This window comes from Muscardinus avellanarius (assembly GCF_963383645.1).
Source record: "Muscardinus avellanarius genome assembly, chromosome: 6".
Classification (NCBI taxonomy): domain Eukaryota; kingdom Metazoa; phylum Chordata; class Mammalia; order Rodentia; family Gliridae; genus Muscardinus; species Muscardinus avellanarius.
This window is the reverse complement of record NC_137791.1, coordinates 96,422,467-96,447,249: the sequence shown is the minus strand read 5'-3', so window position 1 is coordinate 96,447,249 and position 24,783 is coordinate 96,422,467. Positions and strand designations below refer to the sequence as shown.

General features: G+C 44.3%; 1 protein-coding gene across 2 annotated transcripts in view; it reads right to left on the bottom strand.

Annotated features, from left to right (window-relative positions):
- Nucleotides 1–24,783, bottom strand: part of SCFD2 (sec1 family domain containing 2) — a gene marked incomplete at both ends in the record, with an annotated part of 435,303 nt that overhangs the window by 396,284 nt on the left and 14,236 nt on the right. For both annotated transcript variants that reach the window (XM_080698111.1, XM_080698112.1), the window contains one exon: nt 24,607–24,775. In XM_080698111.1, the coding sequence (XP_080554237.1) occupies nt 24,607–24,775 (169 nt within the window). The remainder of the gene's footprint in view (nt 1–24,606; nt 24,776–24,783) is intronic.

The window sequence follows — 24,783 nt, the reverse complement described above, 5'->3', positions numbered from 1 at the left end:
CTTTGTCATTAGGTTTCAGCCACACTGGCCCAATTTTAGCCCACAGAATGGGTCAAATGCGTTCCCAACTCAGGACCTTTGTATCTGCTATACCCTTCACGTAGAACCCTCTTCCTCCAGATACTTATTAACTAGGTCTCATTCATTCATTTGTTCATTCATTCATTCTTCAAGAAATATTTACTAAATACCTACTATATGCCAGTACTGTTCTAGGTACAGTTGTAAGGTTTTCTCCTTGACCACACTAGCAAATGTGGCATTCCCCGTTTCAAATCCCATTGGCCATATTTTATAATACTTGTTGCTAAGCCGGGCGTGGTGGCTCACGCTTGTAATCCCTGCACTTGGGAGGCTGAGACAGGAGGATCGCACAGGTTCGAAGCCAGCCTCGGCTACTTAGTGAGACCCTATTCCCAAATAAAATATAAAATAGGTCTGGGAGTGTAGCCCGGAGGTAGAAAGCCTCTGGGTTCCACCCCTAGTACCACCAAAGGAAAAAAAAAATACTTGTTGCTAACTGAAAATCTACATTATTAATCAGAATTCATCTAATAACTTGAGATTGGAAATGGCTAGACAACATTAAAGAGGGAAGCATTCTGGCTTGATTAGAATGTCAGAATCCTGGGCCCAAGGGTGGCAGTGATTGAAATCACCAGTGCCTCCTGGGGCATACACTGGAGACACAATAGTGTACAAGGTTGAACATGTCAGACAATCTCTCAGCAAACTTTTAAAGACTAATCAGAGAAAGTAGACCATAAACTAGTAATTATAAGATTATGTTCTGTGAACTCATACAGTAAATAATGGGTGGTCACTCTTGGAAACAAAGATAAAGGTAGAGATGGGGGGGGGGGTGCAGCATGTAGGATGGCTAGAAGGTGGGATAGCAGGACTGAGGTCCTGAAAGAAGTTAAGTGTAGCTACAGCAGAGTATGAGCATGGGGCTTGGGGAATAGGGAACAGGAGAAGATGGAGAAGAGGAAAGCTGAAACAATAGGCAAGGAGACCTAGACAGGCCTCCCAAAATGAGTTCAAAGTTTAAGTCTTTGTCCAGAGAAGGGAGAGCCACTGGGAGGTTTCATCAGGCCAGTGCTAGAATCAGATGTACTATTACTTGCATAGCTGAATAAATGTGCTTCCTGGGCAGTGAATCTAATCCATTTCTTCCTATTAAAGGTTCTTATTTTGGGTTTTATTCATTTAACCAATGACTGTGTACTAAGTGCCTAATCTGTACTAGGCACTGTTCTTGTGACTGGGATTACAGAAGTACACAAAACAAATATAAAAACATACTGCCATGTTTGTTTGAACATGTAATCCGTGTCCTGGGGTTTATTTTCAGAACACAACAAATGGAAATCATTATGAAGAATTCAGGTCTCCAAGGTTCCTAAAAAGCCTCTCATCTACTTTCTTTATAGAAAAGAAAACTATAACCATAATATGTTGAGTACCTTGAGTCAAGGTTATAACATTTTGGTGGAAAAGTCACTATACCACTATAGAAAATAAAAACTCTGCAGAACCTGCTTAAGGACACCACAGAAATAGAAACCGATTCTCACAAGTTGATTCAATAGCTAAAAGGAAAAGGTTGTTCTACAAATTTTTGTATCCACTGCCATATTTGTATGGAATACAATGTGGAAAAAGATAAGATCAATTCAAAACAGTAATCTCAAATATCCCATTGGCATACATTTCAGAAAAGAGCAGAATACAAGGGAAAAAACGTGGACCCTAACCCAGGTCACACTTGGGGAAGTCACTCTATCTACCTTTTCAGGTCTCATCCATACTGAATATCTCTTATACCACAGGGAAGAGGCTTTCACAGATTCACTTAACAAGAATGAAGCACCATACAAATGTAACTGAAATTCTTATGAGGAAAAAGATGTAATTTTTAAAAGCATGGATAAATATCTATTGTAACCAGATATATAATTAGCATGATAATCCTGTTGCAAATTGTGTACTTTTGCTTTGGTACTAGAAAATGTCAGGATGTCCTAAAATAATGCATACTCCTTCTTCATTGGTCTGTAGTGAAGAGAAAACCCATCTGTGTGACAGGTTCCAGATTATAAATGCACTGAAACATCCTTAACAGTGTAGAAATCACAACTATGTGTTAAGAAAACTAAATAAAATCCAGAATAAACACAAGATTTATAATGTTTGGAACAATAAAAGAACAATTTTCAACTGATATACAATCAAAGCTTCACTTCTCTCCAAGGCATACCCTATTTCATCATTTCGCCTTCAATATGATGCTTTCACTCAGCACTACAATATGCCTGTGAAGCCTCTTAAGAACAGACCAAAATACATCTATAAATCGTTTAACCATCTGCATAAAATAATTGAGGCTAATTGGGCTTCATCTCAGTATAGATAAACATTTTTGTTCCTACTCTCTAGCAGCTCATTAAGGACAATACAAAGTCAACACACTTATTAATAATTTCCTCCTGGCAAACAGTAAAGTGTAAGAAAGACTGATCATATGGATTCTTGTGTGTAAATGGATTAACTCAGTATGAGGATTACTTAGAAAACAAATACATAACCCCTTTCTGCACATTTTTCTGCCTCTGAAGGATATACTTTGAATTCCTATAGACTTCCCTGACCCAGTCCAAGGCCAGAGCTTGTTCCACTGAGGAACTCTAGATTAGATTGATTACATCTGTGGGCTTTGGCTCCCATTCAAGACTTGAAAAGTTAAGAATTGATTCATGTGTCAAGAAACTCTAAGTCAATGACAAGTATTACAGAGGCTCTGAGAAGGAAACTCATCTGCTTGCTTTACAATCACTCCACTCCATAAAGAAGGACCATTTCTGCATCAGCATAATCTATTATTCTGTTAATTTATACAGTAATTTTAGAATTTATCACTCTGATGGTTGACACCATTATATCTAAACACACATACGTATGAAACGCCAAACCTACTAAATTGGGCACACTTGATTTGTCAAAATTATTATAGGCTTGATATTTTTTCCTCATTGGCTTTGTTTGGGTTTTAGTTCAAGTGAAATATGAATTTATATTGCTTTACTTATTCACTATCTTAATGCCCATTGATTTTGTAAGGTATTCCATACCATCTCCCTTAACACTTCAGAAATATATAACAGTGTTGAGGTGCTAATAGAAAGACCACTCTGAGAAAAGAAGACCCTCCTGTAGTTCCATCTACATGAGATGTTTAAGATTAGCAAGCTGAAGCCGAGCGTGGTGGTACACGCTTGTAATCCCCACGCTTGGGAGGCAGAGGCAGGAGGATCGAGGCCAGCAGCGCTGGCTTAAGAGACCCTGTTTCAAAAATATAAAAAATAGGTCTGGGAGTGTAGCCCAGAGGTAGAAGGGCTTCCAGGAACCCCAGTACCACCAAAAAAAAAAAAAAAAAAAAAAAAAAGATTAGCAAGGTGATCAGGGGGTAGAAACGAAAATTTATTTTGAAGTTGCATTTGCACAGCAAGTAAACTATTTGGACTTATTGTCAGGATGAAGTAGAACTTCTTGTAAAGCTACATTACTCAATTTCTGGCATTTTGAGTACTGTAAGATGAATAATCCTGTATATGCGCACACGTGCACATATTATGCAGTAAAAGCAGAGGACCTTACTTGACCCATGATGAAGTAGTGAGCTCTGTGCCGCTGTTTCACTTCTCCGCTCCATGATAACCCAAAAGTCTGCAAACCACTTCAAAAGCTGCAGGCACAAGGAACGAATCAAGAAGAATCTGCAGATTCCCTTTTTTTTTTTTTAATTTTTTTCTGGTACTGGGGATGTAACCAGGGGCAGTCTACCTCCAAGCTACACCCTCAGCCCTATTTTTTATTCTTTATTTTGAAACAGGGTCTCACTGAGTTGCAAAGGGCCTCACCAAGTAGTGGCTGAGGCTGTTGGAGAACCACAATCCTCCTGTCTCAGCTTCCCAAATGCTGGGATTACAAGCGTGCACCACCACAGCCGGCTCTTTCGGGTTCCCTTTAAGATGAAAATTGCCCTTAGTAGGGGTAAAGAAGAGAATTCAGGGCAAAAACCCAAAGTGAAGGGTTAGTAAGCATACATGTCTAGGATGTCCTATATAAGGAAAAGTAAAGAAGACCCTGGACACCTAGGGCTCCTTCATATTCATGTATTCCCCTGACCTGGAAGCAGCTACCCATAAAAATGATCTTCAATAGAGCTAAAAAATATACCTGAGATTTATTTTAATCAGGTATGGTGAGACATACAGACATAGAAATGACTATGAAGGAGGAAGGAGTTTTTATAATCTCAGATCCCTTGAGTCAGGACGCATGGCCTGCAGGGCCCCATGGGGAAGCGTAGGGGTGGCCAGGAGGCAGAGGGTGCAATGGGTACATACCTTCCTTGTGGTTTTCCTGGGAAGGAATGCCCATGGCAGGGTGAACAGGCTGAGCTGGTTTAGGATTGCTTGTCTAAAATATTTCAATGGGCTCTAGGATATAGAGCCTGCCTCTAGTTGTCTGATACCTAGCCCTAGAGTGATTAGAGCAGGGAAATACTGGCTTGGAGTGTTAAAGCCCCATTGAAGGAAGTGGAAGAGACTAGATTGGTTAGTTTGGATAAATAAATAAATAAATAAATAAATAAATAAAGCATACTCCAGAATTTGTTGTTTTTCTGTCTCTAAGATGTATAATAGAAAAACTCTTAGAATTAATACATGAATTCAGCAAAGTTGCAGGACACAAGAGAAACATGCAAAAACTCAAATGTATTTTATATATTAGTAATAGACATAAAAACACACATATTAAAAATATAATAACATTAAGCCAGGCATGGTAGCACACGCTTGTAATCCCAGCATTTAGAAGGCCAACAGAGGAAGATTGTGATTTGTGGCCAGCCTCAGCTACTTAATGAGGCCCTTACCAACTCAGTGAGGCTCTGTTTCAAAATAAAGAAAAAAAAAATAGGGCTGGGGGTGTAGCTCGGTGATCGAATGTCCCTGGGTTCCATCCCAGTACTGCAATAATAGTAATAATAATAATTAATAACAATAATAATAAAAAATATAATAACATTTAAAATCACTCAAAAAATGAAATACATTTTTCTATGGTTTGAATGTGTCCTTCAAAATTTATGCACTGGAAACCTGATCACCAGTGCAGAGGTACTGAGAGGTGGGAACCTTGAAGAGATGTTTAGCCCCAGTGCAGTGGTAATTGCAGTACTTGGGAGGTGGAGACAAAAGGACCACAGGATTGAAGCCAGCCTCAGAAACTTAGTGAGGCCCTCAGCAACTTAATGAGACCCTGTTTCAGAGTAAAAAGTAAAATAAAGTAGGGGCATATATAGTTCATGGATAGAATGTTCCTGGGTTCAATGCTGAGGAAGAGAAAGAAAAAAAAGAAAAGAAAAGAAAAGAAGGAAAGAAAGAAAGAAAGAAAGAAAGAAAGAAAGAAAGAAAGAAAAGCAAGAGAGAGAAGGAAAGAGAGAAAGAAAAGGATGAAGGGAGGAAAGAAAGGGATGTTTAGGCTATAAGGGCTCTGCCTTCATGAATGGATTAATGTCATTATTGTGGGAATGGGTTCCTTATCAAAGCAGTAGTTCAGCCCCCTTTTGTCAGTCTTTTCTGTCCCCTTCCCCCCGACCCATCTTATGCTCCCTTTATCCTGGGGTACCTGTGGTATTGGTAGAAAGATAAATCATTAGAACAAAACAGAGAAATCAAAAGTAGATACAAGCAACTATCTGAACTGGATTTTGTCAAAAGTGCCATCAAAGTGATTCCATGGAGAGGAAACAGCCTTGTCAATAATTGGTAGTGGAGCAATAGACATTTACAGGCTTAAAAAAAAAGCCTCAACCTAAGTCTATCTTACTTTAAAAGTAACTCAAGCCGGGAGTGGTGGCACACGCTTGTAACGCAGCATTTGGGAGGCTGAGACAGGAGGATCCGGGTTCACGGACAGCCTCAGCTTCTTAGTGAGGCCCTCTGCAACTCAGAGAGACCCTGTTTCAAAATAAAAAAAGAAAGAAAGAATAAAAAATAGGGCTGGGGGTGTAGCTCAGAGGTAGAATGCCCCTGGGTTCCATCCTCAGTACCACACAAAAAAATTAACTCAAAATGGATCACATATTTAAATGAAAACTATAAAACTTGCAGGGAAAAGTAACATAAAATCTTTAGAATCTAGCACTCTGCCAAGTTTTTAATATTTGACACCTAAAGCATGATCTATAAAATATTGGCAAACTAGACTTCATCACAGTTAAAATTGAATATTAAGTTTTACTCTATGACAAGATTCTGTTGATAGGATAAGAGATATGACACACACCAGGACAAAATATTTCCAAATGATTTATCTGATGAGCTTATATAAAAATTGTTCAGGTTGAAATATAGTTTAGTGGAATAGCATTTGCCCAGTGTGTGAGAGATCCTGAGTTCCATCCCCAACACTGCAAAAAACAAACAAACAGAAAAAAAATCCTCAAGGCTCAACAATAAAAGTAAAAAGTCCAATTAGAAAGTGGGCAAAAGGGTCCAGGCCCCTAGCCCCGACCCTGGACGGGTGGGCAGGCGCTGGCGGGGCACCCCTAGGCGACCCCCTCTCCACCCAGAAGGACCCTGTGGTCCGGGCCCCTGGCCCCGACCCTGGGCGGGTGGGCAGGTGCTGGTGGGGCACCCCTAGGCGACCCCCTCTCCACCCAGAAGGACCCTGTGGTCCGGGCCCCTGGCCCCGACCCTGGGCGGGTGGGCAGGCGCTGGCAGGGCACCCCTAGGTGACCCCCTTTCCACCCAGAAGGACCCTGTAAAAAAGGAAAAGAAAAATAAAAAAGGAAAATATCGGAGAGGGGTCAAGGAGGTGGCAGATGCCAGGATACTGAAGATGCAGACAAAACTTATCCAAATGAACTGGAATTATTGGAAAAATTACCCGCTATGGAGGACTGCTTTTTCTCTACATTGTTAAGAATCTTGGACATCACCTGTAAGGAGAGAGACTTTGGCGGAGACCAAGGAGAAAGGTGGTGCTGAAAGTGGTCTCTGCGTTGGCGTTGGAGACTTATATTCAGGAGAAGCAGAAATCAGAGCCTACCAACCTTATTTTTTTTTTTTTTTTAGAAATTACACCAAAGGTTGAATGCTACCGTCACGCATGCTTAGAAAGACTGGACAACATTCAGAGTGGAAAAAGAGCTTGGGAAAAATTTGAAATGGTGGAGGCAGTGGCAATGGCAGTGGCCAGTACTCAGGGGAGGCAGAGATCTGATGCATTACACCTGGAACCTTTGAAGTAATGACCCAAGAGGCAGAATGCTACCACCACCACCATGCATCCTCGAGAAATTGGGACAAATAGTTGGGCGAAGAGGGTGCTCAGATTAGAGCCTGCCGGGGGATGAGGCCGGCGACGGACACAGCAAAGCAGGGATCGGAGCCTGCCGTGAGGCAAGGCCGGTGCTGAGGCCTCCGAGGCCAGGATCGGAGCCTGCCGAGGGGTTAGGCCGGTGCTGGGGCCAACGGCCAGCATCGGAGCCTTCCGTGAGGCAAGGCCGTTACTGAGGCCTCCGAGGCTGGGATCAGAGCCTGCCGAGGGGTTAGGCCGGTGCTGGGGCCTCCGAGGCCGGGATCAGAGCCTGCTGAGGGGTTAGGCCAGTGCCAGGGCCACTGGCCATCATCGGAGCCTTCCGTGAGGCAAGGCCACTATTGAGGCCTCTGAGGCCGGGATCGGAGCCTGCCGAGGGGTTAGGCCGGTGCTGGGGCCTCCGAGGCCGGGATCAGAGCCTGCTGAGGGGTTAGGCCGGTGCCAGGGCCACTGGCTGTCATCGGAGCCTTCCGTGAGGCAAGGCTGCTACTAAGGCCTCTGAGGCCGGGATCGGAGCCTGCCGAGGGGTTAGGCCAGTGCTGGGTCCAGCAAGGCCGGGATTGGAGTCTGCCGCGAGGCAAGGCAGGTGCTGGAGCCTCCGAGGCCAGAATCAGAGCCTGCTGAGGGGTTAGGCCAGTATCGATGCCACTGGCCGGCATCGGAACTTTCCGTGAGGCAAGGCCGCTATTGAGGCCTCTGAGGCCAGGATCGGAGCCTGCCGAGGGGTTAGGCCGGTGCTGGGGCCAGTGAGGCCAGCATTGGAGCCTGCCATGAGGCAAGGCTGGTGCTGGGGCCTCCGAGGCCGGGATCAGAGTCTGCCGAGGGGTCAGGCCAGTGCCAGGGCCAGCATGGCTGGGATCGGAGCCTGCCATGAGGCAGGGCCGGTGCTGGGGCCTCCGAGGCCGGGGTAAGGGCCTGCTGAGGGGTTAGGCCGGTGCCGGGGCCACTGGCCAGCATCGGAGCCTTCCGTGAGGCAAGGCTGCTATTGAGGCCTCTGAGGCTGGGATCGGAGACTGCCGAGGGGTTAGGCCAGTGCTGGGGCCAGCGAGGCCGGGATCAGAGCCTGCTGCGAGGCAGGGCCGGTGCCGGGGTCTCGGAGGCCGGGATCGGAGCCTGCCGAGGGGTTAGGCCAGTGCCAGGGCCAGCGCCCAGCATTGGAGCCTTCCATGAAGCAAGGCCACTACTGAGGCATCCGAAGCCTGGATTGGAGCCTGCCGAGGGGTTAGGCTGATGCTGGGGCCATCGGCTAACATTGGAGCCTGCCGTTAGGAAGGCCGGTGCTGGGGCCTCTGAAGCCGGGATCGGAGCCAGCTGAGGGGTTAGGCCAGTGTCGGGGTCAGCGAGGCCAGAACCGGGGCCTCTCATGAGGCAAGGCCGCTGCTTGAGCCAGCGAGGTCTGGATCAGTCCACCGGGTAGCCAGGCCACAACTGGGGCCGTCAAGAGTGGGATCGGTATTTGCAACATGGCATGCACAGAGAAATATCATAGAAAATTAAAACCAGATGCTTCCCCTAATTAGCAATAACTAGGAGGAAAGGGGCAACAGGAAGTGGTCGAGCTATAGAAAGGGCACTATAGTGAAGCAATTAAGGTGACCAATCAGAGGGTATGGAATAGGGGAGGATGGAGCCTCTTTAAAAAGCAGGAGATACATAAACATATGTATCAAAGTTAATCACCAAACAAGCATGGGATCTAGGGAGGGGGAGGGAATGGGATGGGGACTGGATGAGGGCTAATTGGATGATGTGTGCTTGTATATCCTCTCAAATCTTGTATTCCAATGTGATGTAAGATTACAATGCACCAATAAAAATAAATTTAAAAAAATAAATAAAAAAAGAAAGTGGGCAAAAGATGTGGAGAAATATTTTGTCTACCAAAATATGCAAATGGTAAATAAGGAGAAGTTGAACATCTTTAGCAATTAGAAAAAAGAAAGTAGCACTGCGATGAGTTATCTCTGTAACTGTGCCTTCCCTAGGCCACAATGTTCTGTCCTCAGCTCTCTACAAGATTTGCAACTTACTTCACTGAGGTCTCTGTTGGAAAAAAATCTCCTCACAGCCTTTTCTCTCTTTCCTTCACATTCCCACTCAACATCCCAAATCCTTAGTCAATCTTGATTCTCAACTTTGTTTCATAGCACTTCTCTCCAGCTGACTTTTTCTTATATATTTCATCTGTTTATCTGTTTGTTTCTCCTCCATTAGAATAAGTTCCATAAGAAACTTGATAAAATCATATTTTCATCAAAGCCTAGCTTACAGTAATAGATTAATAGATGTTCTAAAAAACATTTACATGCTTGGATGGTTCACTCCTATATTTCTGTCCATGATGTTTAACTCAAATAGAGTTTTTGGATCTCAGACCTCATTTCCCTCAGGCCTAAAGATGCCTTCTCTGCTAAAACTATCCCCTCACTTGAAATTCTTGCTTTGTTCTCCTTCCAGCCTTGTTAGAAGTGCATCTATCCGCTGGGCATGGTGGTGCACACTTGTAATCCCCCACGCTTGGGAGGCTGAGACAGGAGGATTGCACAGGTTCGAAGCCAGCCTCAGATAATTAGTGAGGCTCTCAGTGACTTAGTGAGACCCTCTTTCCAAATAAAATATTTAAAAAATAGGTCTGGGAGTATAGCCCGGAGGTAGAAAGCCTCTGGGTTCCACCCCCAGTACCACCAATAAAAGAAGAAGAAGTGCACCTATCCCAATCCTGTTGATCCAAGTCACCTCGTGGTCAGCATTTGTCCAGTATGACACTATTGGAAAGCAGAGCGGGGAAAACATCAAGAAAGAACACTCCAGCAAGAATAACAGCAGATGTTGGGGGGCAGAGGCTTCAACAGAACTGAAAGCCAATCTGGATATGCTGTTGAACATACTCTGGTCTATACAGCATAAAGTTCAGAAGCTCCCCAATAAAGCATGTGGTTGGTCAACTCACCAGGAGTTTGATTTTTGGATTTTACTTGGCAGTGAACATGAACCTAATTAGGAAGTGTAATCACTTACTTGCCATTCAAACATAATGAGTGTTTCCATTCGTCCTTTTCCCTTTTAGCTAAGTTCAGAAAGTTCCTTGTTTTGTTTAAAGGAGCCATAGTTTCCATTTGTGAATCTCAAAGCCACAATAACCCAGAGTTCAGTCTTCTCACAACACATAGACCACAAACCATTTTAAAGTTTTCAGTATGGAAAAGATTTGGGGGTTTGAATGCACATTCCTTAACTAACAAATACCATGACAGAGCAGCAATGTGTCAGCAATTATTAAAGAACTTCTACCTTCAAACTCTTTTTCCTTAATATGCAACCTAAAAATAATTCTAAAAAATATATTTATTAAATATAATTCTTTATCAAGGAATACAACTTAAAATGTCCCTAATATATTAAATTATTTTAATATTTATTATATTAAGTTATTTTAATATTTCCTAGTGAAACCCTTTATTTCTTTATTTTCCAAATCTACAAATTACGTATTAATTCTGTCTAAAGCTGTAATTGAACCTGGATGATCTTTAGGAAATTCCTCCAAAATATACTTTAATATAGTTATCTGTATGCTGAGAAGAGGTAGACCTTGCTTCTATCCAATTTGCTATATTTACTTGAAAAGTATTAAATATAGCATTTTTGTAGAAAGTCTATATGAGGAAGTCTATACCCACTACTCTGTCTATACTCACAGTGTACACTCACTGCTAAGGGCACACCTTCCTATGCACTGGATCTCCACCTTAAAATCAACACTTAATATGTAGTTACCTAATGTTTATGTCGAAGTTCATACTTCTATCTATATGTAAAGTCAAAGTAGTACTTCTGATTCTGCTTATATTCGCCAGCTTTCTGTCACTATAATGAAGTCCCTGAGATAAATACAAAGAGAAAAGATTTCCTTTGGCTCAGTTTTGGAGATTCCAGGTTATGACTGATTGTCCCTGTTGTTTTGGGCTATGGTGAAGCAGCACAGTATGGTGGGAGCAGGTGGCCAGGCAAAATCATTCACCTCATCAGCCAGAAAGAAAAGAGGGAAAAGGAAAAGGCTGAGGCACCCAAGGAATTAAGAACTTTCTACTGCTTCCTGCCTTTAAAGTTCCCACCACCTCCCAACAGTGCCATTCTGGGGACCAACCTTTAACACATGGGCCTTTGGGGGACACACCCAAATCATAGCATTTTCCTAAGAAAAACCATCTTTCTTCCCTCTGAAAATTTCATTTTCTCTTCCATAGTAACATGTAATTGGCATTTGAAAAGCAAAGAAAGGAAAAAATATATCACTATTTGGAAGTGATTTAAGAATTTTTTACTTTGAGGATCTAATATACATCACCAGGTTGCTTAAGAATGCTAAAGTTAACAAGAAATTGGCTCATCACTGTTAAGGATGAAACTGCTGCTTTTGTCTGTTTGATCTGTTCTATTTAATCTATTCTATAGTCAAAGAAAAAGAAAATTATTTAAAAAAAAAGAAAAGGAACAAAATAAAAATTAACAAGAAAAATGTGCTTTAAATACTACTCTCAAGCTGAGGATATATATAGCTCAGTGGTAGAGTGCTGGCCTAATATGTTCAAGGTCCCAGTTCAATCCTCAGCACTTCAAAATAAAAACAAAACAAAACCAACCAACCAACCAAGCAAACAAACCTTTTTACAAACCAGATAGCCACAATTTCTGAATCACTGGTTTATTTGTTCATACATATAACTAAGCCTGTGTCAACACTGATGTGATATAATAGAAAAAAAGCATGCCTTGGAATTAAACACAAAGAAAATTGGAGCAATTTTGGTTTAGGTCAAGTTACTTAAATCTCCCTCAACTTCTACAAAAACAACAACAACAAAAAGAATATCCACCTTATAAAGTTGCTTTTGAATTACATGAAACAATAAACTTTAAAATATCTAGATTCTATCACATGCCTGATGAAATTCAGGCACTGGATGCTTCTTCCTTCCTTTTTACTGACCCAGACAATAAAGTGCATTGAGAAAGAGGACACACATGAAGAAGTCTTACTCTTCAGGAACTTAATAGGACACACACACACACAGAGTCATGCACCATATGACAATATTTCAATCAACAATGGACCACATATATATTGATGATCAGATTAAAAAATTTAATGGAGTTGAAAAATTCCTATCTAATGACACTGTAGCTCAAGGCATTATATTTGTGGTGAGGCTGATATAAAAAAAACAACCTGTACTGCCCAATGTATGAAAAATAACAAACTATTATATAAAGTTCTTGATAATCATAAAAAACAACTATACTACTGGCATACAAGTTTACTATTATGTATTGTTATTGTTATTGTGTGGGGAGGGCACTGGAGATTGAACCCAGAGACATTCTACCTTCAAGCTACATCGCCAGCCTGGTTTTATTTTCTTTTTTGGAAACAGGGTCTCACTTGGTTTCTAAGATCCTTGTTATGTTGCTGAGGCTGCCTTCAACCTGTGATCTTCTTGTCTCAGCCTCCCAAGTACTGGGATGACAGCTGTGTACCACCACGCCTGGCTTGTTATTTTAGAAATATTCCTTAATCTTATTTTTTTATTTTCTTGTTAAATAGTATGCCATGTTACACTAGCAAAAGCCTCATACATCATGTGTTTTCTGACTCATTAGATTGCATTCATAGATCACATAGAGTGACTGACCTATAATATTAAGTTTATAGAAGCACAGACTGTAATATCCTCCCAATGAAGAAATTGCCTAAGCCAGAAGTGGTGGCACACACTTGTGATCCCCGCGCTTGGGAGGCGGAGACAGGGGGATCGCGCAGGTTCGAAGCCAGCTGCACTGGCTTACGAGACCCTGTTTCCAAATAAAAAATATAGAAATAGGTATGGGAGTGTAGCCTGGAGGCAGAAGGACTTCCAGGAACCCCTGTACCACCAAAAAAATAAAAAAATAAAAAGAAATTGCCTAAGAACAATTTCCCAGGATGCATCTCCATCATTAAGCAACTTATATAAAGATCAATCTAGAGTGTTATAAAATGACTTAAATACAAATTTAGTGTTAAAATTTATTTTAAAAATATGTATTTAGGGCCAGGAATGGTGGCACAGACTTATAATCTCAGCACTAGAGAGGCTGAGGCATGAGGATCACAGGTTTGAGACTAGCCTCAGCAACTTAGTGACCCTCTTTGAAAACAAAACATCAAAGGGGCTTGGGTATAGCTCCAGAGTAGAATGCTCCTGGGTCCAAGCCCCAGGACCAAACAAACACACAACAAAAAAGTCTGTTCAACCACTAATCGTTTTATTCAGTCTACTAGAACTCCTAAAAGCACCAAAGCACAACTACTATCTTCAAGAAATTAACAATCCAGGAAAAGACAGACATGTAACAATCACAAAACAGCATTTTGGTATTTTAGTAGAAGTTTTAAAGGAAATAATGGTTTACTAGGGAAGGAAGATGACACACTGGAGAGAAGCTTTAGAGGTTCCAGAGTTAAAGACAACTTTCTTTCCTTGGACAGAGACTCCTATCTTAACATAGCAGTGTATGCCAAGCGAGATCAGTCAGTCACAAAAAATCAGATGCTCTCCCTAATATGCAGAAGCTAGGGAGAAAGTGGGTCATAGGAGGAACTCTAGACCCACTAGAAGGAGGAGAAACCACAGATGAGCAAATAAGACAACCTAACTGAGGGGGTTGGTGGGGGGAGAGGAAAATCCCCTAATGGACATGATGTACATTCACAAACATATCAAAGTCAATCACTAAGCCAAACATGAAAAGGCGGGATTGGGGATGGGGTGGGAATTAAGTAAGGGCTAAATGAGTGATGTGTGCACGTATGCCTCCACCATCTTGCACTCCATTAGGATGTATGACTACAGTGCACCAATAAAAAAGAGACAGCAGTGTATTTACTTAAATATAACTTCTATTTGTTTTCAATAAGATATATGCTTGCATGGTTGGAAATTCAACACGCAGGCTGACATATGCAGTAAGGCCTCTCCTTCCTCTTCCACCTTCATTCACTTCACTCTCTTCTGAGTGTGCGCCTAGTCACCTAGCAACCCTGCACAGAGGTGGGCAATGTTAGCAGTGCCTCCACAGTCCCCAGATACAGGTGATGTTATTATAACTTAATGTCAATATACATCTCGCCCTTTTTATTAAAATATACTTTACAAATATATATATATATATATATATATATATATATATATATATGTTACATATATACATATATAGATAGATCATGTGTGTATGTGTGTATATGCATGTACATATGTGTGAGTATACTAATGATTGAACACAGCGATGTTCTACATCAGAACTATGCCCCAGCCCTTTTTATTTATTTATTTTTATTTTTTGTGTGTATGGTGCTGGGAATTAAGCCCAAAAAAATTCCACCTCTGAGCTATACCCCCAGTGTTGTTGTTTTTTAAAAAAAAAAAAAAAAACAAGTTTTGCTCAGTTTCTGAGGCTGGCCTTGAACCTGTAATCTCCTTTCTGTCTCAACCTGCCTCAACCTTCCAAATACTGGGATTACGGGTGTATGCCACCATGTCTTTTTTTTTTTTTTTTCTTATTTTGAAACAGAGTCTAACTAAATTGCCAAGGTTGGCCTTGAACCTGTACTCCTTCTGCCTCAGCCTCTGAAGTACTAGAATTACAAACGTTCACCACCATACCCAGCTCCTTTTTACAAATTACTGTTTTAGATTACTATTCTAAATATTCGACAATTGGAGTCTAGAAAACCCGATGCTCTAGTCTGACTAGATGCTTTCTTAGTCTAGTAACTAGGTCCACTTGTGGATCCTGCCCTGAAAGCATCCATCACCATTCATTCACTCTACAGATATCACTTGAGTGCCAGGTACTATTTATTCTAGGCAATGGAATGCAGCAGTGACTAAAACTGACAAATACCTTTGCTCTCATGGAATTCCCTAAAGGAAAGTCCTCTCCATAGCTCTGTAGTAAAGGGAGAGAACAAAACACAACACCAATGACTATATTTGAAAGCAGTAAGTGCTAGGAAAGAAAAAGTGAAATGCTATGATGGACAGAAAAGGACTCACTACACCAGGTGTGGTGGCACATGCTTGTAATCCCCGTGCTTGGGAGATGGAGACAGGAGGATCACGCAGGTTCGAAGCCAGCCGTGCTGGCTTAAGAGACCCTGTTTCCAAATAAAAATATAAAATAGGTCTGGGAGTGTAACCCAGAAGGAAGTAAAAGGATTTCCAGGAACCCCAGTACAAGCAAAAAGAAAGAAAGAAAGAAAGAAAGAAAGAAAGAAAGAAAGAAAGAAAGAAAGAAAGAAAGAAAGGAGGGAGGGAGGAAGGGAGACTCACTGAAAAGGAAGAAAGGAAACGTGGGGTGAGTGTGTATCTGTGGGAAGAATGATGTAGGTACAGGAATGTCAAAAGCCAAGCCCTGAGGCAAGACTCTGCATGCCCTTTTGGAGGAATAGCTAGGAAGTATGTGTGGTGGGGAAGGAGCAAGTACACAGGAAAGAATAAGAGATGAGGTCAAGCTTGACGTGGTGGCACATAATTGTAATCCCAGGACTTGGAAGGCTGAGACAGTAGGATCAAAGGTGAGCAGCCAGCCTCAGCAATTTAGTGAGGCCCTCTGCAACCTAGTGAGACTTTGTTTCAAAATAAAAAGAATAAAATAGGACTGGGAGGTATATCTCAGAGGCAGAGTTTCATTGCCAGTACCACAAAAAACGAGAAAGAGCAAGAAAGAGACAGAGAGAGACAAAGAGATGAACTCAGAGCAGGAAAGCAGGAAGTGAGATGGCACACAGTCTTGTAGGACATCAAATGCCTCTGGCTGTTGTTGAGAGGCGTGCAGTAAGAATAGCAAGAAAAGTAGGCACTGGACCCAGCAGAACTAGCAGCACCACAGATGAATGGATAGGTCATATCTGAATACCAAGTACAGATGTAATAAACGCAGGTAAGGAATCAGGTAAGGGTTGCTTAAGGAGCTGAAAGACTGATAGGTTAGCAACAGTAGATCTGGGGGCAAAGGATAGAAACCACTTCAACAGGTGGAGAACATAAGAACAGAAAAGATTCTGCCTTCATCTTGCCAAAAATATTGAAAATAATCCACAGAATAAGGGACAGGGACTGGAAAATCATGTTGTAATGCATTTAAGTTCTTGATTTCTCATTTGCATTGGCAACAACTTCAATTGCTATAATAACAAACAGCCTATTATGAAAACTATATTAGCAATAAATTTTTATTATGAAGACTTATATCATAGTTGGTTTTTAAAGATTATTCCATTGAGGGTCCATTTGTTGCCAAACACCCATCTGTTTTGCATTTTCATACTGTTTCTTATCCTCACTCTTATGTCATTGAGGAGTTTCTGGAGTGTTGTCAGAGGTAGTTGTAGTTATTGTTCTTTTGATGGACACACAGTATATGCTAGGAAAGCTGTGATTTACTTAAATGTCTCATTTGCTGAAAAATTAATTGGTGTAATTAAGTCTTCCAAGCAATTGGAAACATTGCTATTTTTCTCCCAGCTGTTGCTTTACACCTCTATTTTGTTTATGATTCTCTTACTACCTTTCTATCTTTTATAACCTCACTTCCAGTCTCTCTATTTTACTAAACCTGTTTTCACTTGCTTTCTTCATTATGCAGATCACTCTGGAAATCTTTTTTTACATTTTTGACCACACTCTCATCTTTGATGGCACTTGAAGCTCATTTTCTATGATTACTCTCATTCATAATCTATGAGAATAAAAGGACACCAATGAAGACTAAGAGCTGAAGCGAAAATCCATATAAATGGACATTACTAAGTGCTCAGAGACAGAGCTAAGTCATAGCAGAGGCTCAGCTAGGATGGATGTTTATTTTAAATGCATAAAGAAGTATAAAAGTTATTTAGAGTAATGCCCTCACTTTATAGATGAAATAATGAGTCATAGAAAATATGACAGGATGACTGCCTGAAAGTGACAGAAAAGAGTAATTTATTTAGTTTTAAGCAATGAGGAAATGTATTCTCCCACATAATCTGAGGTCCAAACAGTGCATAGGGTCCCATAACTGCTTTTCTTTGCAGCAGTTCTGGCCACACCACCTTCATGCGTTGGCACCAACTTCCAGATAGAAGATGGCTGTAGCAGTTGGGGAAGGATAGTACTGGGAGAGGAAACCTATGACTCTTTCCTTAAGTTTGTGTATTTTGGTGTTTGTTTATTTTCAGAAACAAAGAATCCTGAGCAAGAAGTCTCTCTCATTTGTCACTTGCCCATTTCTAAAGTAATCACTAGCAAGGGAAATGGGATTTCAAGACTGACAAGGTTGAATCATGAACTAAGCTGGAGAGGGAATAAGTGCCAGAGGATCACAATGAAATAAATTGGCCTTAATTGAAACATTAGTTGCAGATCTCAGAGATCCCTTGATTCTTACATTTGTTTTAATACACGCCTAAGAAATTGCAACTTTTTCTGCTCTCTAGTAATGGATTCAACACTTCTTGCTTTTTGGAAACTTCTCTGGGGATCTTACTTGTTCTTTATCTACAGCTGGAAGTGGTGAGCTCGTTTCTAGTTCCACCTCTATGTCACTATATGTTATTTCATGACCTTTTTGCCTCAGTTGCCTTACCTGTAAAATGGTGGGATAATAGCACCTACTTCATTGGATTACTGTACAACTTAAAATGACTTCCGAATGCAAAATGCCTGGGATTGTGGCTGGCACTTAGGATGTTCTGGAAAATGTTAACAGAGCTGATGGCAATTGTAGTCAAGTAAGATGGTCTCTTTTCTTCATCATCCATCACAACAGGCCTGACCATGTTGTTTCTATAACCCTGTTCATGCTAGCCCTCTTCTCTTTCCTGCATCTTTCAAGACTTAATTAATTCAAGCATTACCATTTCTCCAAGGCCCTTGTTGCTCCTAAAGACATTAACATGATACTTTAATTGTAGAAATTATCATCTGTTGCATAGAAACATTCGTCATGATTTCAAATCATTTTCCTTTTTTTCTTATTTGGGCCTGGACATAAATCATAACTCCCAAGAAAAAGTGTTCTTTGAAGTTAAGAATATTTTAGTGCCAGGCATGGTGGCACATGCTTGTATATCCCAGCATTTGAGAGACTGAGACAGGAGGATAGCAGTTCGTGGACAGCCTCAGCTACTTAGTGAGGCCCTTTCCAACTCAGTGAGACCCTGTTTCAAAATAAAGAATGAAAAATAGGGCTGGGGGTATAGCTCAGAGGTAGAATGTCCCTGGGTTCCATCCCCAGTATTGCAATATATATATATATATTCTTTTTTTCCCTTTTTATTTTATTTTATTTTTTTAATTTATTTTTTAAATTGGTGCATTGTAGTCATATATCAATCACATTGGAGTACAAGACTTGAGAGGATATACAAGCACACATCATCCAATTAGCCCTCCTCCAGCCCCCATCCCATTCCCTCCCCCTCCCTCCATCCCACACTTCTTTGGTGATTTACTTTGATACATTTGTTTATGTACCTCCTGCGTTTTAAAGAGGCTCCGTCCTCCAGTATTACATACCCTCTGATTGGTCACATTAGTTGCTTCACTATAGGGCCCTTTCTATAGCTCAACCTCTTCCTGTTGCCCTTTTCCTCCTAGTTATTGCTGATTAAGAGAAGCGTCTGATTTATATTTTCTGCGATATTTCTCTGTGCATGCTCAATCTCACTCTCCAATCTCACTCTTGATGGTCCCAGTAGTGGCCTGGCTACTCAGTGGACTGATCCAGACCTCGCTGGCTCAAGCAGCGGCCTTGCCTCATGGGAGGCCCCAGTTCTGGTCTCGCTGGCCCCTGAACCGGTCTAACCCCTAAGCTGGCTTTGGTCCCGACCTTGGAGGCCGCAGGAGTGAACTTGCCTCACGCCAGGCTCCGATGCTGGCCATTGGCCCCTGCACCGGTCTAACCCCTTGGCAGGATTCCAATCCCGGCCTCGGAGGACCCAGCACCGGCCTAGCCTCATGGCAGGCTCCAATGCTGGCCTCATTGGCCCCAGCACCAGCCTAACCCCTCGGCAGGCTCCGATCCCGGCCTCGGAGGCCCCAGCACTGGTCATGCCTCAAGGCAGGCTCCGATGCCGGCCTCGCTGGCCCCAGCACCGGCCTAACCCCTCGGCAGGCTCTTATCCTGGGTTCAGAGGCCCCAGTACCGGCCTTGCCTCAAGGCAGGCTCCGATGCCGGCCTCGCTGGCCCCAGCACCGGCCTAACCCCTCGGCAGGCTCCGATCACGGATTTGGAGGCCCCAGTACCGGCCTTGCCTCAAGGCAGGCTCCGATGCCGGCCTCACTGGCCCCAGCACCAGCCTAACCCCTCGGCAGGCTCCGATCCCGGCCTCGGAGGCCCCAACACTGGTAATGCCTCACGGCAGGCTCCGATGCCGGCCTCACTGGCCCCAGCACCGGCCTAACCGCTCAACAGGCTCTTATCCTGGCCTCAGAGGCCCCAGTACCGGCCTTGCCTCAAGGCAGGCTCCGATGACGGCCTCACTGGCCCCAGCACCGGCCTAACCCCTCGGCAGGCTCCGATCCCGGCCTCGGAGGCCCCAGCACTGGTCATGCCTCAAGGTAGGCTCCGATGCTGGCCTCGCTGGCCCCAGCACCGGCCTAACCCCTCGGCAGGCTCTTATCCTGGCCTCGGAGGCCCCAGTACCGGCCTTGCCTCACGGCGGGCTCCGATGCCGGCCTCGCTGGCCCCAGCACCGGCCTAACCCCTTGGCAGGCTCTTATCCTGGCCTCGAGGCCCCAGTACCGGCCTTGCCTCAAGGCAGGCTCCGATGCCGGCCTCGCTGGCCCAGCACTGGCCTAACCCCTCGGCAGGCTCTGATCCCGGCCTCGGAGGCCCCAGCACTGGTCATGCCTCAAGGCAGGCTCCAATGCCGGCCTCGCTGGCCCCAGGACCGGCCTAACGCCTCGGCAGGCTCTTATCCTGGCCTCGAGGCCCCAGTACCAGCCTTGCCTCAAGGCAGGCTCCGATGCCGGCCTCGCTGGCCCCAGCACCGGCCTAACCCCTCGGCAGGCTCTTATCCTGGCCTCGGAGGCCCCAGTACCGGCCTTGCCTCAAGGCAGGCTCCGATGCCGGCCTCGCTGGCCCCAGCACCGGCCTAACCCCTTGGCAGGCTCCGATCCCGGATTTGGAGGCCCCAGCACTGGTCATGCATCAAGGCAGGCTCCGATGCCGGCCTCGCTGGCCCCAATACCGGCCTAACCCCTCAGCAGGCTCTTATCCTGGCCTCGGAGGTGCCAGTACCGGCCTTGCCTCACAGCAGGCTCCGATGCCAGCCTCGCTGGCCCCAGCACCGGCCTAACCCCTCGGCAGGCTCTTGTCCTGGCCTCGGAGGCCCCAGTACCGGCCTTGCCTCACAGCAGGCTCCGATGCCGGCCTCGCTGGCCCCAGCACCGGCCTAACCCCTCGGCAGGCTCTTATCCTGGCCTCGGAGGCCCCAGTACCGGCCTTGCCTCATGGCAGGCTCCGATGCCGGCCTCGCTGGCCCCAGCACCGGCCTAACCCCTCGGCAGGCTCTTATCCTGGCCTCGAGGCCCCAGTACTGGCCTTGCCTCAAGGCAGGCTCCGATGCCGGCCTCACTGGCCCCAGCACCAGCCTAACCCCTCGGCAGGCTCCGATCCCGGCCTCGGAGGCCCCAGCACTGGTCATGCCTCAAGGCAGGCTCCGATGCCGGCCTCGCTGGCCCCAGCACCGGCCTAACCCCTCGACAGGCTCATATCCTGGCCTCAGAGGCCCCAGTACCGGCCTTGCCTCAAGGCAGGCTCCGATGCCGGCCTCACTGGCCCCAGCACCGGCCTAAGCCCTCGGCAGGCTCCGATCCCGGCCTCAGAGGCCCCAGCACTGGTCATGACTCAAGGCAGGCTCCAATGCCGGCCTCACCGGCCCCAGCACTGGCCTAACCCCTCGGCAGGCTCTTATCCTGGCCTCGGAGGCCCAAGTACCGGCCTTGCCTCATGGCAGGCTCTGATGCCAGCCTCGCTGGCCCCAGCACCGGCCTAACCCCTCAGCAGGCTCCGGTCCCGTCCTTGGGGGCCCCAACACTGGCCTTGCCTCACGGCAGGCTCCGATGCCGGCCTCGCTGACCCCAGCACCGGCCTAACCGCTCAGCAAGTTCCGGACCCGACCTCGGAGGCCCTAGCACAAGCCTTGCATCATGGCAGGCTCCAATGCCGGCCTCGCTGGCCCCAGCATCGGTCTAACACCTCTGCAGGTTCCAATCCCGGCCACGGAGGCCTCAGTAGTGGCCTTGCCTCACAGCAAGCTCCGATGTCGGCCACTGGCCCCGGCGCCCGCCTAACCCCTCAGCAGGTTCCGATCACTGTCTCTGTGGTTATGATTTCAAAGGTTCCAGTTGTAATGTATCAGATCTCTGCCTCCCCCGAATATTGGCCACTGGCATTGCCACTGCCTCCACCGTTTCAAATCCTTCCCAGGCTCTTTTTCCACTCTGAATGTTGTCCAGTGTTCCTAAGCATGCGTGATGGTAGCATTCAACATTTGGTGTAATTTCTCCAAAAAAATAAAGTTGGTAAGATCCGGTTTCTGCTTCTCCTGAATACAAGTCTCCACCACCATCGCGGAGAACTCTTTCAACACCGCATTTCTCCTTGGTCTCCGCTAAACTCTCTCCTTATATGTGATGTCTGAGATTCTTAACAATATAGAGAAATAGCAGTCCTCTTTCATGGTGAATTTTTCCATAAGTTCCAGTGCATTTAGATAAGTTTTGTCTGCATCTCCAGTGTCCTGGCATCCATAACGGCTTTCTTACCACCTCTCCGATATTTTTCTTTATCTTTTTCTGTTCTGGGCCCGGTTTCTCCAGGGGTCTGGCGTGCTACTCGCAGTTCGGCCCGGGGCCCAGAGTCCCGCGACCCGGGCCCCAGCTGGCGTGCCCCGAGCGCGACCCCTGCCCAGAACCCAGCATCTTACTGGGCCTGGTTTCTCCAGGGGTCTGGCGTGCTACTCGCAGTTCTGCCTGGGGCCCAGGGTCCCGCGACCCGGGCCCCATCTGGCGTGCCCAGCCCGCGACCCCCGCCCAGAACCCAGCGTCTTACTGGGCCTGGTTTCTCCAGGGGTCTAGCGTGCTATGCGCAGTTCGGCCGGGACCCAGAGTCCCGCGACCCAGGCCCCAGCTGGCGTGCCCTGTGCTCGACCCCCACCCAGAACCCAGCGTCTTACTGGGCCTGGTTTCTCCAGGGGTCTGGCGTGCTACTCGCAGTTCGGCCTGGGGCCCAGAGTCCCGCGACCCGGGCCCCATCTGGCGTGCCCAGCCCGCGACCCCCGCCCAGAACCCAGCGTCTTACTGGGTCCGGTTTCTCCAGGGGTCTGGCATGCTACGCGCAGTTCGGCCGGGGCCTATATATATATATTTTCTATCCTTCATATTGCTTAGACTAACACAAAAACAAAGTAAATCCTTATTAACTTCTATTTATATATACATACATGTGAACATCAGCCCATACTGTCATCCAAAATTCAGAGTAAATATTGTTATTACAAATAAAAAGACTAAGTTAAAATCCTATTATAATTATTCTTTTGTTAAATTTTATAAATATACCATGTTTTTGACACAGGGTTATCATTAAAAAATATATGATTTATTCACTGTCTATTTAGCTAAGCATATTCCTTTCGGTTAAGAAATATGTTCTCTTTACAATTCAGTACCTTCTCTCTCCCTTCAAGGTAACTTTACTGATTTCCCTAAATGTTCAAACTTTAAACACTCACTATTTTTAGGATTTGAAAAAAAAATGCCATTTCCCCATTTCCATTATTTTTATTCTGTATTTCATTTTATTTTATTTTGTGTGTGCATGTGGTACTGGGGGTGGAACCCAGAAGCTTTCTACCTCCAGGCTATACTCCCAGACCTATTTTATATTTTATTTGGAAACAGGGTCTTACTAAGTTGCTGAGAGCCTCACTAAGTAGCTGAGGCTGGCTTTAAACCTGCGCGATCCTCCTGTCTCGGCCCCCCAAGTGCGGGGATTACAAGCGTGCGCCACCATGCCCAGCTTTTTAAAAAATTTTTTAATCTTTACTACTTGCATATAGTTACAAAACACTACGTATAATATTCACCTTACTGGTAATCTCTTTTAGTTTTGAATGTTATATGTACTTTGAAGTATAAACTAAAATAATATTATTTACATTACAAAAAAATATAATTAACTTCTAAATGGCCCTCTTAGTATTTCCAGTCACAGTCATTTCCTGGTTTGTGTAGCCATAAGCCCTTGGCCTGTGTTTGCATTGTATGTAACATACAAAGAAGACAAGGGCTAGAACTTTTATTTCTTTCCCTACTGGTCCGTACACAGTGGGCACCCAATAAATGTTACTATTCACAAAAAAGGCTGAAAACTTTAGGAGCTACATATTAATTCCAAATATGATAGGAAATTACAAAGATCCATGTTGCTATTAGTATTCAAAACCACGATGCCAAAAGATCCTGTTTATTCACAAACAAAAAACATGGAGGTAAGAACAACAGATGATTTTAGACCCCTTTTTCCTACTGGTGCTTTTTTGAAAATAAGAATTTACAAACTCATAAGAATTGTTGGTGAAGGACAAAGTTATGATCACCATAAATTTTACTGATGTTTTACAGAAGAGTTCTTGAAATGCTGCACGATTTATGTTTAAAACCATGTCCTATCCTTACTTCTCTAAACATTTGAAAAAATGTACCGGCAAACAAAAATTTCTCCCATTAATTCCCCAAAGCATATAAGTTACATAATAAAAGATGGCACTGGTTCATCTTTTTATGTGGGCTGCTTTTTAGTCATACGATCAAGTCAAATTGGAAAAAATAAATTGAGGAGGTCTAGACTCTATCCCATGTGGAACTAACGGACCCACTTAACCAATGCTGGAAACAAGATTATATCACCTCTAAATGACAGACCTATAAAATTCCATTCTCTGACTTATTATTATACTTGATGGATATGAGTATTTCTATGTTAAATTGCTTTTGTCTAAATGTTATCCATTATAAATTTTCAAGTAGACCAACCCTTAACTGTTGCTTTTGTATGTGAATACTCAGTCTAGGATAAGAGGGGGGAAAGGGAGAACAAGGGGAAAACAACTACACATCTGACCTGGATTGTGCGAGACAGCCTGGTGCCACCACATTCAGATTCTCCTCCTCGGGTTGGAGTGCAGTGAGCTCTACCATGTTAACCATCACGTCATTTGTGTGGCCTGGAAGCTGTGGAAGCACTGAAATTATTTTTTCTACTAAGTTGTCTCCATGGTGTCCAACCGCTCCTGCGTAA